General features: G+C 36.5%; 6 protein-coding genes across 6 annotated transcripts; 4 read left to right on the top strand and 2 right to left on the bottom strand.

Moving 5' to 3' along the window:
• Positions 1-1,351: 1,351 nt before the first annotated feature.
• On the top strand, positions 1,352-2,772 carry EV154DRAFT_484575 (uncharacterized protein; the record flags this gene model as incomplete). The annotated part of the gene is made up of 2 exons (XM_051598664.1): positions 1,352-1,376; positions 1,439-2,772. 2 exons carry the CDS (start codon positions 1,352-1,354, stop codon positions 2,770-2,772), a joined length of 1,359 nt encoding a protein of 452 aa, XP_051454415.1.
• Positions 2,773-4,408: 1,636 nt separating this feature from the next.
• Positions 4,409-5,235, top strand: EV154DRAFT_519287 (50S ribosomal protein L36e). The gene is made up of 3 exons (XM_051602717.1): positions 4,409-4,515; positions 4,838-4,972; positions 5,032-5,235. Exons 1-3 carry the CDS (start codon positions 4,426-4,428, stop codon positions 5,104-5,106), a joined length of 300 nt encoding a protein of 99 aa, XP_051454414.1. The 5' UTR covers positions 4,409-4,425; the 3' UTR covers positions 5,107-5,235.
• EV154DRAFT_519286 (HAD-like domain-containing protein) lies at positions 5,236-6,261 on the bottom strand. The gene is made up of 2 exons (XM_051602716.1): positions 5,481-6,261; positions 5,236-5,407 (listed from the first exon to the last, which is right to left on the bottom strand). Exons 1-2 carry the CDS (start codon positions 6,109-6,111, stop codon positions 5,241-5,243), a joined length of 798 nt encoding a protein of 265 aa, XP_051454413.1. The 5' UTR covers positions 6,112-6,261; the 3' UTR covers positions 5,236-5,240.
• A 1,013-nt stretch (positions 6,262-7,274) lies between these two features.
• On the top strand, positions 7,275-8,056 carry EV154DRAFT_426492 (uncharacterized protein; the record flags this gene model as incomplete). The annotated part of the gene is made up of 3 exons (XM_051596306.1): positions 7,275-7,479; positions 7,545-7,763; positions 7,830-8,056. The coding sequence occupies 3 exons, from the start codon at positions 7,275-7,277 to the stop codon at positions 8,054-8,056; spliced, it is 651 nt and encodes a 216-aa protein (XP_051454412.1).
• Positions 8,057-9,648: 1,592 nt separating this feature from the next.
• Positions 9,649-10,748, bottom strand: EV154DRAFT_484572 (uncharacterized protein; the record flags this gene model as incomplete). The annotated part of the gene is made up of 3 exons (XM_051598663.1): positions 9,649-9,899; positions 10,188-10,198; positions 10,630-10,748. The coding sequence occupies 3 exons, from the start codon at positions 10,746-10,748 to the stop codon at positions 9,649-9,651; spliced, it is 381 nt and encodes a 126-aa protein (XP_051454411.1).
• Positions 10,749-11,693: 945 nt separating this feature from the next.
• Positions 11,694-13,883, top strand: EV154DRAFT_605205 (uncharacterized protein). The gene is made up of 3 exons (XM_051607457.1): positions 11,694-12,442; positions 12,524-13,341; positions 13,407-13,883. The coding sequence occupies exons 1-3, from the start codon at positions 11,768-11,770 to the stop codon at positions 13,762-13,764; spliced, it is 1,851 nt and encodes a 616-aa protein (XP_051454410.1). The 5' UTR covers positions 11,694-11,767; the 3' UTR covers positions 13,765-13,883.
• The last annotated feature ends 2,006 nt before the right edge of the window (positions 13,884-15,889 follow it).

Raw genomic sequence — 15,889 nt, 5'->3', positions numbered from 1 at the left:
AAATATAGTGTGATATGCTAAGCATTGACACTAAAAGAGGGAGAGGTAGTAGAATTATCCCAGATAAAAATATTAACATTTTAAATAGGTTTATGCTACAATCTTTTTCTATATGGAAAAAGTTTTCGTTACACTTTGTGTGCCCGGGTAAAAAACTTCCTCCAGAGTGATATCATTTTTTCAACACCCTTACCCTATTGGCGGAGAATCCTATTTCCGGTGCCTTTTTTTTTTTTTCTTTGGCGAAAAAGAAACAAGATTTAAAGTTACTGGTTTCTATAGCAACCAGCAAAGATCAGAGATCAACAGAAAAAACAAGAAAAAAAAGAACAAAAAAAAGAAAAAAAAAAGGTGCACAAACAAAAAAAAACATTTTTGATCTGTTACAATTTTTTAAAGTTTTCTTTTACAACCCACGTTTTCTTCTAAATCTTTTTTTTTTTTCTTAAAAAAAAAAAAAAAAAAAAAAAAAAAACTTGCACTCCCTGTTTTTTATATTTTTTTATTTATAGAGCAGCTGGTAAAAAAAAATAGTAGATCCCATTCTTACATCATCCCTTTTATATTTTAGTGCATGGCAAAGTAGATAGAGCGGAGATATGAATATGGAGCCTGTAACAAACAAATTTTTGGCCCTAGTGTTATGGAATTCCGTACGGTGCCTATTATCCCCATATGGTGCATTTGGTCACACATGATATCTGTTAAAAAGATGAGCTACACAGCAGAACTTCTTAAAGTAGAAATTTTAAAAAAATTATAAAAAGTCATTCTTATTTTTTATAAAGACTCACCACTTCTCTCTCTTTTTTTTTTTTTTTTTTTTTTTTACCCCTTGTTTCTTTTTTTGTTTTTTTAATATATATCATACATATTAAAAAAAATCACTACACACACACACAAATAAAATAAAATAACAATGGCTCACGCAATTTTTAACGTTTCTCCAGTCAAATTCTTATCTTCCATTCAAGATCATGTCTTTACTGTAACACCCACCTTTAAAAATAAAACTTATAAGACTGACAAAAGGAAATCTTATCAACAACAAGAAGATAATATTAGACATTCTTCAGCGTCACCCGTAACACTGCAGCTCACTTTACCAACAGAATCGCTTGACAATCAAATGACCGATACACAACAGCAGCAACAACAACAACAGCAACTACAGCAACAACAGCAACAACAGCAACAACTTCTACTGCTACAACAGCAGCAGCTACAGCAACAACAACAGCAACAGCAACAACAACAGCAACAACAACAACAACAACAACCCACTTATGAACAACCCCTTTCACCTTCTGTTGCTCCCATTGATATACCCAGATCTTATGCCACACCCAATATGCAAATAAACACAAACTATGATGGTAAATACTCCTTTTTTTTTTTGTGTACAAAATAACCTTACTTATCTTTACTGTTTGACCAGGTCTGGTTATGCCCAACCACCACCTTCTTTCCACGTCTTACAACTCACACAACTCGTACAGTTATCAACAAGATCACAATTTATTATCGTTAGCCAATGGTCTCGGTCAATCACCATATCTCCCCGCCGAAGATTTGACCTTATGCTTTGATGGTTTAGCGGTAAGATCTCCTACCGGCTCCTTTTATTCAAACCATAATGGCGGAATCTATTCTCCTCAACAAATTCATAGTCCCGTCAATATTGGAAGTCCTCGCCTCGGTTACGGCAGTCCAAATTCTCCCGTCTTTTTTGGTGGCTGTAGTCCGCAATCCACCCAATTTAATCAGGCCAACTTTTCCAATACCAATGACCAATTTGTCCCTTCTGGATCCTATGCTGGCGACCCTATCAATGGTTCATTTAACAATCACAACTCATTTATGGGTGGCTCTTCATTTAACAACAACAATAACTCATTTGTTGGTAGTCCTTCATTCAACAATAACAATTCATTTGTTGGCAGTCCCAATTCGCCCACACAATTCCTCAATAGTCCATCATTGGCACCTTCATATGTAAACAGTCCCTCTTTAGCCCCCACCACTAACACCACCACACCTTACACTACTGAACTTGGCATTGATACTTCCTTTCATCAAGGATCGTATGGATTCACGTATCTTTCTCCGTCGTTACCCCCACAACAAACTCAGCTCTCACCTATAAATAGTCCTTCTCCCACGGGCAGCTATCACAATAACTTGTATTTATTCCCTCCCAACGCCACCACCAACAATAACAATAACTATTCACGGCCTACTTCGCCTGTACCTGATGACGTGATCTTGACTGCATCTGAAGTCAATGATTATATCAATTCACCTTATCTCTCGCCTTCAGTCTCGACCACGACAGGGCCATTGACGATGCAAGGACAAGACGTATTTGGAACACCAGATGATATGGAACTATACCCAACCTCCATTGTCACACCTTCCTCGCCACAAGCACAGCCACACTTGTTTTTCTCGGATGAGGATGGGGAAGAGGATGGGGAGTATGACGAAGAGGAGGAAGATGAAGAGATAGAAAAACGGGCGGCGGTGCGCAACAAGATTCAAATGACGCCTTCGGGAAGAAGAGCCAAGATCCATAAATGTCCTTATTGCAATCATACCAGTAACCGAGCCAACAATATGCGCGAACATACACAAATTCATAACCCCAATCGACCCAAACCTCATGCCTGTAAAATCTGTAATCGTGCTTTTGCTCGTAAACATGATATGAATCGACATCATATTGCTTGTAAGAAAAACAAGGCTGGAAATAATCGTTATATTGTCACATAGATTTTTGTAAATTACTTGTAAATAGATCATGTGTATTTCCCTCCCCCCCCCCTCCTTTTCCTGTATAAAAAAAATCACGCAAAAAATCTATTAAAAGACTATTGTTTCATAAACCAAACCAAAGTGACACTGATATTTTGTCAAATGAACGCCTCATTGCATTACATTAAACACTTGCATGTGTGCATAATGCGCCTGTACATCTCACCAAATGCCACTATTCTTTGGAAATTACACGGTTCTTTTCTTTTTCTAATGTGCCACTATTGAGAGTGGGGGGAACAGCTCATATTTTTTTCCTTTCTGTGTATGTGTGTGTGTTACCTTACAAGGTCATGAGGTCGCATAAGTTTGTTATTATATCACACATGGCGATAATCTAGAGTGGCGATAGGTCTTTCCACCTGTGGTTATGTACTGACATTACCCCAAAGGTCCCCCCATATATAGATTAGGACCAATCAGAACGGGTTCCATCATTACTCCATTAAAAACATGTGTGTTCAAACAAACAATGTGTGTTACTGTACCCGCATTTTTTTTATTTAACTGAAAGCTGTCATACCAAAATAATTTTACTCCTTGAATTTATTGACAAGGTAAAAAAAAAGGGGGGGTATACATATATGCATATATATTCAGTCTTATTGTTTCTGAATCCATACTGTCACATACATTGTTCATAAGTCAAGTTGAAAAGATAAATAAGTGCTTCATGACCTGACTAGAATCATTCATCGGGTGATGCTTCTTTAAATGTTTGAAGCACAAAAAAAAAAGACCAGAATTTTCGATCTGGTTTCGTTCCCAGGATGCATTTGAGTATAATTCGACATATGGTGATTCTTTATTGTTTATTATCGATCCCTTTCCATCTTTACGCCCTCGATGGTTGTTTGTATATAGATCGAAATAATAAAATAACTGATTCCCCTGCAATTACTTATATACAAGTCAGAAAAAAGTAACATGTCAGCTGACAGGTTTTTTAGTAATCTAGATTTAGTATCTACCATAAGCAGGTAAGTCGACATTTTTCTCGTGCGCGGCCCCCCTCTCACATACACTCAACTTGTTTTATGACGTAAAGTTATAATTTATACAAAGTTTGGTTTAGCAGGAATATTTTAAAATAAATAAGTATAAATAGTAAACATTCGATTATTATAATAAGTGCAGACTAAAAAATATAAACACTAAAATGCCTATCGTAATTCACTTTTATATTTATTAAATCAGCCCTGTGTACAAAGCTGGCTGTACTATTTAGAAAAGGTATAGTACGAATGCCATTTAAAAAAGTGTAAATCATTGTGATTTTTTTTCATGACCCAGAATAGAAACATAAAAATCATTTTTTTCCTGCATATTCTAATCGAATGTCTTTTCATGCAGGTTTTTTGCAATTTCGGGTTATTGTTGATACTACTGTCAAAAATCAATTGTTCGAAAAGTGACACACAGTGGAGAAAAAAAAAGACGAGTTCCGGATCTGTAGGTGTCCGGCTCGGACAAACAGCTAAGTTGCATGGCTGAGTATGAAAACGGCGCGGAGAGCGAGACGGGGCAAGCGGCTGAGGGAGGGGAGGTTGATAACCTGTAATGAAATTCAAGTATGAAATAAAATCTTCCTCTCTCTAATCCTTAATCGAAATGGCTGCTTCTGGAATCGCCGTCGGCATCAACAAAGGTCACATCGTCACCAAGCGTGTCCTCAAGGCCAAGCCCTCTAACAAGATTGGTGTATGTATAAATCAACAAAATGGATGGATGGATGGGATATGTCTTTTTTTTTGGGCTATGTGTGCGTTATGTGTGTATACTATTTTTCGTTTGTAGCTCTCTCTCTTTTTTTTTTTTTCGGGGTTCATGTCAAAAAAAAAAGTAGTTCCTTTGAAACAATATAGTGTTATGGTGTAGACAACGTAACTATGAAAAAGAGAAAAGAGAAAGACAACGAAAAGTACAAGTAGACATGTCGAAAGAAAAAGCTTTCCCGTCCAACGCAATCCTATTCCTCCAATTCACGAATTGTAGACACTAACTTTTTTGGTTCCTTGTATAGGCTGCCTCCAAGCGTGTCACCTTTGTTAAAAGCATCATCCGTGAGGTTGCTGGTTTCGCTCCCTATGAACGTCGTCTTATGGAATTGATCAAGAACTCCAAGGATAAGCGTGCCAGAAAGCTCTGTAAGGCCAAGGTAAGCTAAAAATCTCAATTACTTCTAAACAAAATAGAATCTAAATTATGTCTTTATAGCTCGGTTCTTTCCTCCGTGCCAAGAAGAAGATTGAGGAACTCCAATCTGCTATTGCTTCTTCTCGTCGTGTTTAAATTTGATTTTTGAAGTTTTTCTTCTAATTCGTAATAGCAAAAAAGAAGATTATCTAACAATAAAGAATCAAAACACTTGTAGCTCTCATGTATAACTTTTACTCTCTTTTCTTTTTATCACTTTTCCCATCCCTTTATATTTTATTGTGTGTGTCGAGAATTGTCTTGATTTGGTCCCAGTGATCAACGCGGTACAAATGGCTTGGTTGGGTTATATCGTCTTGTACACTATACCCGAAATGGTTTAATGATTCTAACAAGGATGTGTCTTTCCCGATAATTATACCGATGTTGGATTCAACTTTGTGTGTGTGTGTGTGTGTGTGTGTGTTAATACTCAAGAAAAACATTCACAAAAAAAAAGAAGGTAATACCTAATGGCTGAATATCACCTAGTGAATCACCAATGTAAATGATTTTCTCTCCAGTCATGATGGAGTTTTGAATGACCCGCTGTTTGTCCCCTGTGGTTAAAATGTGGGGTACAATTTCACCCGTGCAATTATCATTGACAAAGCTTAAATCATTGCAATAAATCTGCTCCCGTTTTAAACCTGTAAACCCCACAATCCAATCTTTAGACCAGTTTAAAGAGACAATGCGAATATTGTCTTCGTAGGCCTTTAAAGTGGTCATGACGTTGGGTAAAAGCTCAGTCCGGCTTAAAGATTGGCCTTGCTGTATAAAATCTTGACGAGGTATACCTTGAAATACATTATGCTGTGTGATACGTGCCAAGGAGGCTTGTTCGATAGGTCGGTAACTATCCAGCTGCCGAAGAAAGCCTTTAAAGTCTGCTGGTTTCGATAGCCCGTCACGGTGTTGTCTGTATTGTTTTAAATAACTATCGACAAAGTAAGACCAAGGCTTTGGGTTGTGTGTCTGTGATACTCCAAACTGACCTAAAGCACCAATGGTGTCATGGAGGGTAATGGTCTGGTCAAAATCGATTAGGATAAGCATGGGTATTTGTGACATGAGTCTTCTTATTGGTCTCGAAATCATTAAAACGGGAAAGAGAAAAAAAAATCAGGGTTGTGACCAGGTTTTTTCTGATTTACACAAAATATCACAAAATATCACAGCCAAAGAAGAAAAGAAAAAAATAGCTCAAAAGGTATGGATGGGGTTGAGAAAGATAAGCGTATGGTAGGCAACAGAGAAAATGTTGCTAGCTCGTGAATACGTGGAGTTTTTTTTTTGGCCTATCACGCAATGATGAAACAGGTTCATTTTTTCGAATGCACTTACAAATTAAATCATGATATTGTACATGTTTCATTGGAACCCCAAAGTTTGAACAGTTACCTAAAAGCATGTACTCACCTCATGCTTGCTAGGTGGTTGAGATTAAAGATAAGCATACAAACCCGGTCTATTTTTCGTTACCAATTCCTTCACATTTCCCTCGCTTGCTTGTTTGTCCCTGTGTAACACACCTTCATAAACATTTTTTCAGAATGATGATTTGTGTTTTGTTTACATGTTTTTCTTCTCTTTTGTTACATGTTTAAACATTCTTTAAAAGTTTTACCCTTTTTCTTTTTAAATAATAACAATCAAAGAGAAAAGTGAGAGATAGGTTGCCTAGTATTGATATGAGTGCATAAGCTAACATTCACATGAAAAACAGAAATGCTACGATGGTGATACCTTGTAACACTTTCACGTGGAAAAGTAATAATAAAAGAAGGCGTTACTTTTTTGCTGGTTTTTTTTTCTCTCTCTTTCTTACTGCTCAAACATATGAATAAATATTAATAGCACATAACCTTAAAAAAAAAACTCGAAAACTCAAAAAAAAACAATATATATATTAACCTATAGTCCTACTTTATTATCTTTTTTTCTTCTTCTTTATTAAATATATTTTTAAAGCTTCTTCACAAAAACAACAACACTCAAAAACAACAAAACAAATGTCTACACTCTATTCTAGAGTTTTATCACACACAGATAAACTACCTACTATGAATGCTTGGTTTCCCAGCTATAGTAAAAAGGAAGAAGTGGAATTACAGCAAGTACAGGACGATGAAAATTTTAACGCTTACAGACGTTTGACACCACCCGGCTCACCTCGTTATTCTATGGCACCCCCTCCTTATGAAGCAACGACAAGCTCACCAGCTGTTGCAGAAAACAAGCGATTCTCGACCCTCACTACCATGTGGAAGCGTGCTTCCTTTTCAAGTGGTACACAAACCGACATGAAGGCACCTCTTACACAAACAACCACCATTGATAAAAAGCAGGTAGATCACGCAATCACTTTAATCAATGTAGCTACGGATATGAATAACTCTGGAAATCAACAAATGGCGATTGATCTTTACATGATGGGTCTTGATAAACTCATGTGTGCTTTGCCCTGTAAGTCTTATTATTTTAATCATGTTTGCATGTATAACATCCTAATTTATAAATAAAAATAATAGTGGAGTCCGATCCTTCCGTAAAGAGCGCACTCGAGAGAAAATTGGTCGAATTAAAAGAACGTCATCAACTCAGTCTGATTTCCTTGAATGACCTTTTAGGTCCAGAAGAAGAACAGGATGATGATGATCAATCACGACCTATTCGTACTCAGATTTCAAACTTGGTCATCAATGCTGCTGTTCTTAGTGCTGTCGCATTGAAGAAAAGCCCAATTCCAGGTAGAGTTTCTATATCTAACATTTGCATGTGTTATTATATACTTACTTCTTTACAACCTATTTTAGATGCAATTTCAACTGTCATGAACTTTGCTGTTGACGGCATGCAAACCATGGATGAAAAACATCAAATTCGTCAACGTACTTGGGACTTGGCTGCTCGAGGTGTTGGAAAAGCTGTCCAAATCGATCGTCAATTTGAGATTCATCAGATGGTCACTGGTGCTGTTTACACTGGTTTTACGGCTTTTGTCAAGGCTGGTTTAGCTTATGCTGAAACACCTACAAATTAAATATAATCTTTTTTTGGTTCGTTTATAATAGATTGTAATTTTTTTTTTTTTTTTTTTTGTTTTATGCCATCCTCCCCCTTTCTCCCTCACACGCACATACAGTGTTTTCCAAAAAAAAATAAAAGTGTGTCGCACATATAAGTAAAAAGTGTCGCTCTTTAAAAATAAAAAGTGTCGCATAACCATTGAAAAAAGTTGTCGTATTCAAATATGTAGTATGTTACTTGTTTATTATATGGAACGTCTTGCTAAATACTCATCAAAACGTTTAACAAAGTGCCGAGAAAAACCCCCTCGAAAGAAGAGGCTAAATCTCCATTACAAGCAGTAGCGGTCATTATAGGAAGTGTGTCTTTTTTGAGGACGAGTTCTCTTTTTCACTCCTCTCTTAACGACCGACCAAAACTGTTCAATGGGAACTAAGTTCAAGAGAATAAGGTGGAAGATAAACACATCTATAACCACGCTCTTCAACTATAGCTCTGATTATGTTGTTCGTATGTATAGGCGCATTATCCATAATCAAGAAATACCCATCATTCATAGGGAACTTGTCCATCTCGCTGATGAAGTTAACATAATGATTAGTATTTGTACCTTTCGCATGTCTCTTAGCCCTTCCTGTCAACTTTTGTTTCTTGAAACTTGGAGGAGGAACAGGCTTCCTCAAGCAGACCTTTATCAGACCTTTTGGATAAGTAGCACCTAAAATAGAAATGGAGCTAGCCCTAGCCGTCTTTACTTTCACGATAGAAGTTTTTTTCAATGGGTGCCCATCCTTGCTTTCTTCTCAAATTAGCATTGAAACCAGCTTCGTCAACAAATACGCAATTGGCCATGTAATCTGTCTTCTGGCTCAAAAAAAAAAAAAAATCTTGCAAGCAAAAGACTATACACTTAATAAAGAAGATTCACTTCTTAACCTTGAATTAATACTAAAATTCTTGTTTATTTTTCAATTGTGAATATGTATAATTCTTGTGATATTGCATGCTACATCTTGTTTAAATTTTGGTATCTGTTAGTTTTTTATTTTATTTTTTGAAGTACTAATATTAGTAGCTAATAAAAGGTTTTACTCTTTTTTTAAAAAAATTTCTTGAGAAGATAAAGTCTCTGGTCCATCTTCTTTCTCTGAATCTTCCCAATATTGAGTAAGCCATTCCGAGCCTTGAATGTTACTAGTGTTGTTGTGCGTATTGCTTTTTTGAATAATATTAAATGTGTTTCTAGCAATAAGCTCCCTAAAGTGATCGCTACTGCTTTTAATGGAGTTTTAGCCTCTTCTTTCGAGGGACTTACTCGGCATTTTGTCAGACATTTTGATGACTGTATAGCAAGCCGTCCCATCTAATAAACAAGTAATACACTACATACATGAATACGACAACTTTTTCTAATGGTTATGCGACACTTTTCACTTAAATGTGCGACACACTTCTATTTTTTTGATACGTCATTATTTTTTCGAAATGTGCGACAACTTAAAATGTTTTAGTGCGACATCATTTTGGCAAACACCGTACACACACATACCTTTTTAATAAAAAAAAGAGAGGTTTGTGTGACACTGGCTGTGGGATTTATTTGTCTTATGATTGTAATACATCTCTACTATTGGATAATAATGTAAATGTACGATTGTTCAATACACAATGTGATCTATGATCGAACTTTCTCATGATCTCCTTCAAAGAGTATTCATTTACAAACAATAATGCTCCTCGGGATATCTTTATTCGAATCAATGACACATTTAACCCTTCAGTAACACAAAACATATTTAAGAATAGCGTCAAAAAAAAGTTATTACAACTAGAAATCAGGATCGTTATTCCATAAACTACAAACAATAGCCATAAAGCGTAATTTCACAAGTGCTACAGAATGCTTTGATGGATGGTTGATCAACTGATTTTATCGTACATACAAAAGAAAAAAAAAAGAATGCTCATAAGAGATTCGACTGGAATGATGAAAAGCGATGTAATTGAAATATAGTAAACGGTAAGCTGGAAAAAAGTGTTCCAGCTGTGAGCTCAATTCTGTTACAAGTCATTTTGTAATGTACGTTTGTTTTTGCCATCAAGATTAACTCATTATGCTTTTAAAATACACAATAAATTTATACCTGAGAAGAATCTATTGTGAAAATAGTGTTATCTATTATTTATTAAGTGCAACCATTATGCCAATCATGAGCAAAATTCAAAATTTCATTTTTATATCAGCTTATAAATCGCGTAACAAAAGTTCTCTAGGACAAATTCTGTCTTTTAGCATATACAGCTTATATGGACAGGGATACTAAAGTAATGTCACTTCCTCTACCTATCTAGTTTTTTTTTTGGATATGACATTATTAGGTTTATGTGATTCATGCGTTATGACTGGTACCTTTTCACCAGTCAAACGGATCCCCCACTTATATTGAATACATATATATATTACTATTGCGCCCAATTAGTTCACAGAGATAGTCCATATAAAGGAATGATGTAATAATAAATAAAGTCCTCATGTGATGAGCGCACATCTGTTTTATCTACAATATTGTAGTTTAAACCAATTACTTCCTCGGGTTGGTATGGGTGGTGGCCATTGGCTTGGAATAATTCAAGTAATTATTGGGTTTGATTATGGGCACAAATATGAATTCCTTAAGATAACTTGTTTCAATATATATTTCCATGAAAGTTAAGTATACATTTGCGGTCCGAGTAAAACCCCATTGAGAATTAGTATGAGTAATTTTAATTTTTGAAGCGCTCCTAATGGATGTCAATGGAAGACACTTGTGACCGGAAAATTATCTCATCGCTCTGTTTCAATCTGGGAGCCAGCAGCACACGAGCTTATATATTTGACAAGATTCTGACTGCTCTTACTCTTTACCGCTTTCTATATGGGGCATAGTTTAAGTCAAGAAGGAAATTCATTCCTCATATCAGATCAACAAAGTCTTTGGTGCCAGGTTGCTTGTTTTTGATTTTGCTTTCGAGACGCATGAATGTGTCAAGAACAATTACAACCAGAGCAGAACTATGACTCAACTACTTAGTGATTGGGATCTGTTGGCGAGATGGAGCTGGTTACTGTTTTTATTGAAAGACCGATGATGACGACAAAAAAATGCTTTTGTGACACTGCCGGACGCTCTTCAAAGTTCGGGTACGCACTATAAGAGGAGTATTATTAGGTGCCTTAATAAGGGGGGTATGGGAATCACCATTTTTTTTTCTGTCTGGTCATGGGTAATTTGAGTGACTAGAAATGGCTTTAAACTGGATATCGACCCCCCATGTATTTCATTATATAGCAAATACTGAAAATAACATGCTGTAATTGCAGTTATTGATCCATCTTGACAACTGTCACGTAGGAACAGATTAAATACTTAATTGTCCAATGTCATTGAACAGCAAATGTTAAAAGATAGCATACTTTTGAAAAGAAGGGCAATAAATTCACTCAAAATTCGACTGGCATGTAGAAAACAGATTTGAGAATTTTCAAACTCTGCAGAGAGTTACTTTTTATGAGTCACGTGTGGTGAAGAACTCCTCTCATGTGAAGATCCTCCGTGTGAGTCGGCAAAGATTTAAAAAATTAATCATCTTTAATCTATTTATCCCTCTTTTTTTTTTTTTTTTTTTCAGTTTTTCTTCTTCTTTTCCTTTACAACCCCCCTCTCTCTTCCCAGTACATTACATGTTTAGAACTATAATAGCTCAACGTGTACCCACGGTTTTACCCCGTGTCGCCACCAGAGTCATTTCACCTTCCATGGCAGCTCGTTTAAGTTTTAGACGCCCTATTTCAACTTCTGCCAGTCAAGCTATTTGGATCCCTTTTGATAGAAATTCTTTACCTGAAGACGACCCACGTCGCGCAGAGCAATTCGAGGATGAAACAGACGTTGTAATTATTGGTGGTGGTCCCTCTGGTTTAGCTGCTGCTATTCGTCTTAAGCAACTTGCCAATGAGGAAGGCAAGGAATGTCGTGTCATGGTGATCGAAAAGGCCGGTGAAGCCGGTGCTCATACCTTGAGTGGTGCTGTATTAGAACCAAGAGCCTTGAATGAATTAATCCCTGATTGGAAAGAAAGAGGTGCCCCTTTAAATACACCTGTCACCAGTGATTCAATGCGTCTCTTGACAAGTACATTGTCAATTCCTTTACCTCATCCTCCTCAAATGAATAATAAGGGTAATTATATCGTTTCTCTTTCTAACTTTGTGAAATGGCTCGGTGAGCAAGCAGAAGAATTAGGCGTTGAAATCTATCCTGGATTCGCTGCTAGTGAAGTCAATTACAATGAAGATGGTAGTGTACGTGGTGTCAATTTAAATGATGTCGGTTTGGACAAGAACTTTGAACCCAAGGTACGTCTCTCTTTTATTTATTTTTTCCCACGATGTACCAAAACAGAAAAAAAAAAAAATTAACCTTTTAACTTTTTATAGGATAATTATGAAAGAGGTATGGCAGTAAAGGCAAAGGTGACTTTATTCGCTGAGGGTTGTCATGGTTCTCTTACCAAGACATTGACAAAGAAATTCGGTTTGCGTGATGAGAGTGGACCTCAAAAGTATGGTATTGGTATTAAGGAAGTTTGGGAAGTCTTGCCCAAAAACCATAAGCCTGGTTCCGTTACACATTCCGTAGGCTGGCCTGTAGATATCCATACTTATGGTGGTAGTTTCATCTATCATTTCGAGCCTGAGCGTCATCTTGTTACCGTCGGCTATGTTGTCGGTCTTGATTATACCAACCCTTATTTAAGTCCTTACAAGACATTCCAACAATTCAAGCATCATCCTTCAATCGAGAAGGTATTAAAGGGCGGTAAATGTATTTCTTACGGTGCAAGAGCGATTAACGAAGGTGGTTATCAATCTATCCCTAAACTTGTTTTCCCTGGTGGTGCATTGATTGGTTGTACTGCTGGTTTCTTGAACGTTCCTAAAATTAAGGGTACTCATACTGCCATGAAGTCCGGTATGCTTGCTGCTGAATCTGCTTATGAAAAAATATTCGGTGCCGAGGTTGAAGAGGAATTGACCGAGCCCATTCTCCTTGACAACTATGAAGAGAGCATTAAGAACTCTTGGGTTTACAAAGAACTTTATGAGGTTCGTAACATTCAGCCTTCTTTCCATAATCCTTTGGGTATGTGGGGTGGTATGATCTACGCTGGTATCGATTCTTTATTCTTAAAGGGTCGTACTCCTTGGACATTCAAGCATAAAAAGGCCGATTGGGAGGTTATGAAGACAGCAGCGTAAGTTTTTTTTTTTAGAGTTTGGTTTATATTTCTCACGGTCTAATTTGGTAACTGTTTCTTAGTGATTCAAAGCCTATTGATTATCCTAAACCCGATGGTGTAATCTCGTTTGATTTATTAACCAGTGTCTCCCGTACTGGTACAAACCATGCTGAAAACCAACCTGTTCATTTACGTCTCCGTGATGATAAAATTCCCGTCGAAAGAAATTTAGCCGTATTTGATGGTCCTGAAAACAGATTCTGCCCCGCTGGTGTCTATGAATACGTGGATGATGAGAATAAGGCTGGTGAAAAACGTCTTCAAATCAACTCTCAAAACTGTATCCATTGTAAGACTTGTGATATCAAGGATCCCTCTCAAAACATCGATTGGACTGTCCCTGAAGGTGGAGGAGGACCCCAATATACTTGGACTTAATCGTATTCCCTACTTTTTGTAATAGAAGCTTCCCTTTCTCTTTCTCTCTCTCTCTTTTTTTTTGCTGTTTCTGCCCATTCTTTAAAAAATAAAATTCTTATTATTCTCTATCCTAATGATGTGTTAGTTGGTATACCATTCCCTAATAAAAAAATAAGTGTAACACGCACGAGTTTTTCTGACGGTAAATCGTTTAGTATGCATTTCTCTGTACCACATGAATCCCACATTGTGCTTGAACAAGAACAATTCCTTAAAAAACAGATCCACTTGCGCAAAGGATTTACTTTTACGTAGCTCTTTCAAATAACCAGTCTAGATAATGTTGCTATTCGCAATTTCCGCCGATAGTAACATAACCTACTTTTTCAATTGCTTGGCTAAAGCTCTTCCCTTTGCCTTACTGATCCTCGTTTTTGTCTTTTGTTTTTTTGAATGCATTGTACTCAACAGTCCGCTCCAAAATATCTACTTATACCCAATGTTTAATTTAACAAGAACGTTGCCTTAATTTTTTTTAAATAGGAAACATAGAGCGTATAAGCATTAATTGAGTCAACGATATGATTATCTTGCAAGTCTTATAATACAAAGTACAAGCTGATGTGTTTAAGAAGTATTGATTCGATAGGACGTGCAAGGACTAGTTATAGTGACGATGGAATCTCCTAATGAAAGATGAGTATGACTGTTAAACAGGGCTTGAGAAGGGGTTTTTTTCTGGTATTTGAGTGGCTCTTCACAAATCATTTTAAGCATGCGAGCTTCACTTAAAGCTGGTTTGTTATTGTTGTTATTGTTGTTTTTGTTGTATTTGTATTTGTTGTAATTCCTTCCAAATAGACTTCTTACAGCCTTTGCATGAACTGTTGAAAAAAAAAATGCTGCGCTTTAATTTGATTGGCTCAGACAGTGTCTACGTCAGCGGGAACTTAAAAGATTATTTAAAGCAGACCCAGGCTTTTTTTTTTTTTTTTTTCTTCAGCGATCCTGGGGCTCTCTTCTGTAATGAAATGTCGTTGATGGGAATACGTTGCACCCGTAGGAGGTTGTAATTTATTTTGATGTATAGTACGGCAATCGTTTTCCAACCTCACATACACGACTTGTGGGATATAGGACTAGTAGGTGCTACGGCATAACGTACAAGTTGTCAATAAGGCCCACGAACATCCGACAAGCTTTAAGTCAGTGACCAGACTCATCTTAAGGGAGAAAGTAGTTATGTTGGCCCTGGCTATTTTTTCTCCTGGAGTAGGGTTCCTTTGGCGGCCTCTTTCATTACTTACAGTTAGCATTGGGTGGATACTGTACATTAGACTTGTCTTTTGTACCAAAAGGTTTTGCACGCACCTTTTTTCACATTTTTTTGGGACCAGATATGCTTCCACCTTCTCGTGGTTGGTTCTGTTAATCAATATGGTTATTTATAATAAACATGTTGAGAACTGAGAGAAGCATTTGTTGTTGTTATTTTGTAAATAAATGCTTGTAATGTACTTTAAACTTTTGTCTTTCTAATGTGTTGAGTTTTATTATTGTATACTGAAGGAAATGAAAAAGCCATGGCAAACTCTACCAGTACTTTATTCTTTAAAGAACGTTGGCAGGACGCAAGTAAAAGTAAAAAGCTGATTACAGTCTAGTAACACTCTCTAAAAAGAATACAATTGCTCATTAGACAATTCAGGACAGGGTAAAAAACCGAAAGGGACTTTTTGTTTTCATGTTTAAAAGAAATGTTTTCAAGCAGCATTCTACATCTTTTATTCAGCTAAATTCTATGATGATTGGCGTTTGGTAGAACAAAGTAGAGTAAGGCCGATTAACGAGAAGCCCTTTACGCAGAGCAATACTTAATTAAGTGTCGGCCTTCTTCTAGTAGTCGTCAAACAAAGTCTATAACTATCTTGATTCTGACAGAACAATTTCAAGGAATATGGTGGTATTGATTAAGCATAAACTGTGATAGATATATAAAAGTAACATGTAAAGGTATACTTCGGGCCATTTGGAAACCAAGCTAAGATTCGTGGTACGGTTACACTAAATTCGATCACATAAAACATGTTTAAGCACCATTTGTTGTCATTTTTTTTTTTTTTTTTACAGTATTTTCTACCTT

Source organism: Mucor mucedo (assembly GCF_025094135.1).
Source record: "Mucor mucedo strain NRRL 3635 chromosome Unknown EV154scaffold_94, whole genome shotgun sequence".
Taxonomy (NCBI): Eukaryota; Fungi; Mucoromycota; class Mucoromycetes; order Mucorales; family Mucoraceae; genus Mucor; species Mucor mucedo.
Note: the sequence above shows the minus strand (reverse complement) of the source record. Positions and strands in the feature narration are given on the sequence as shown.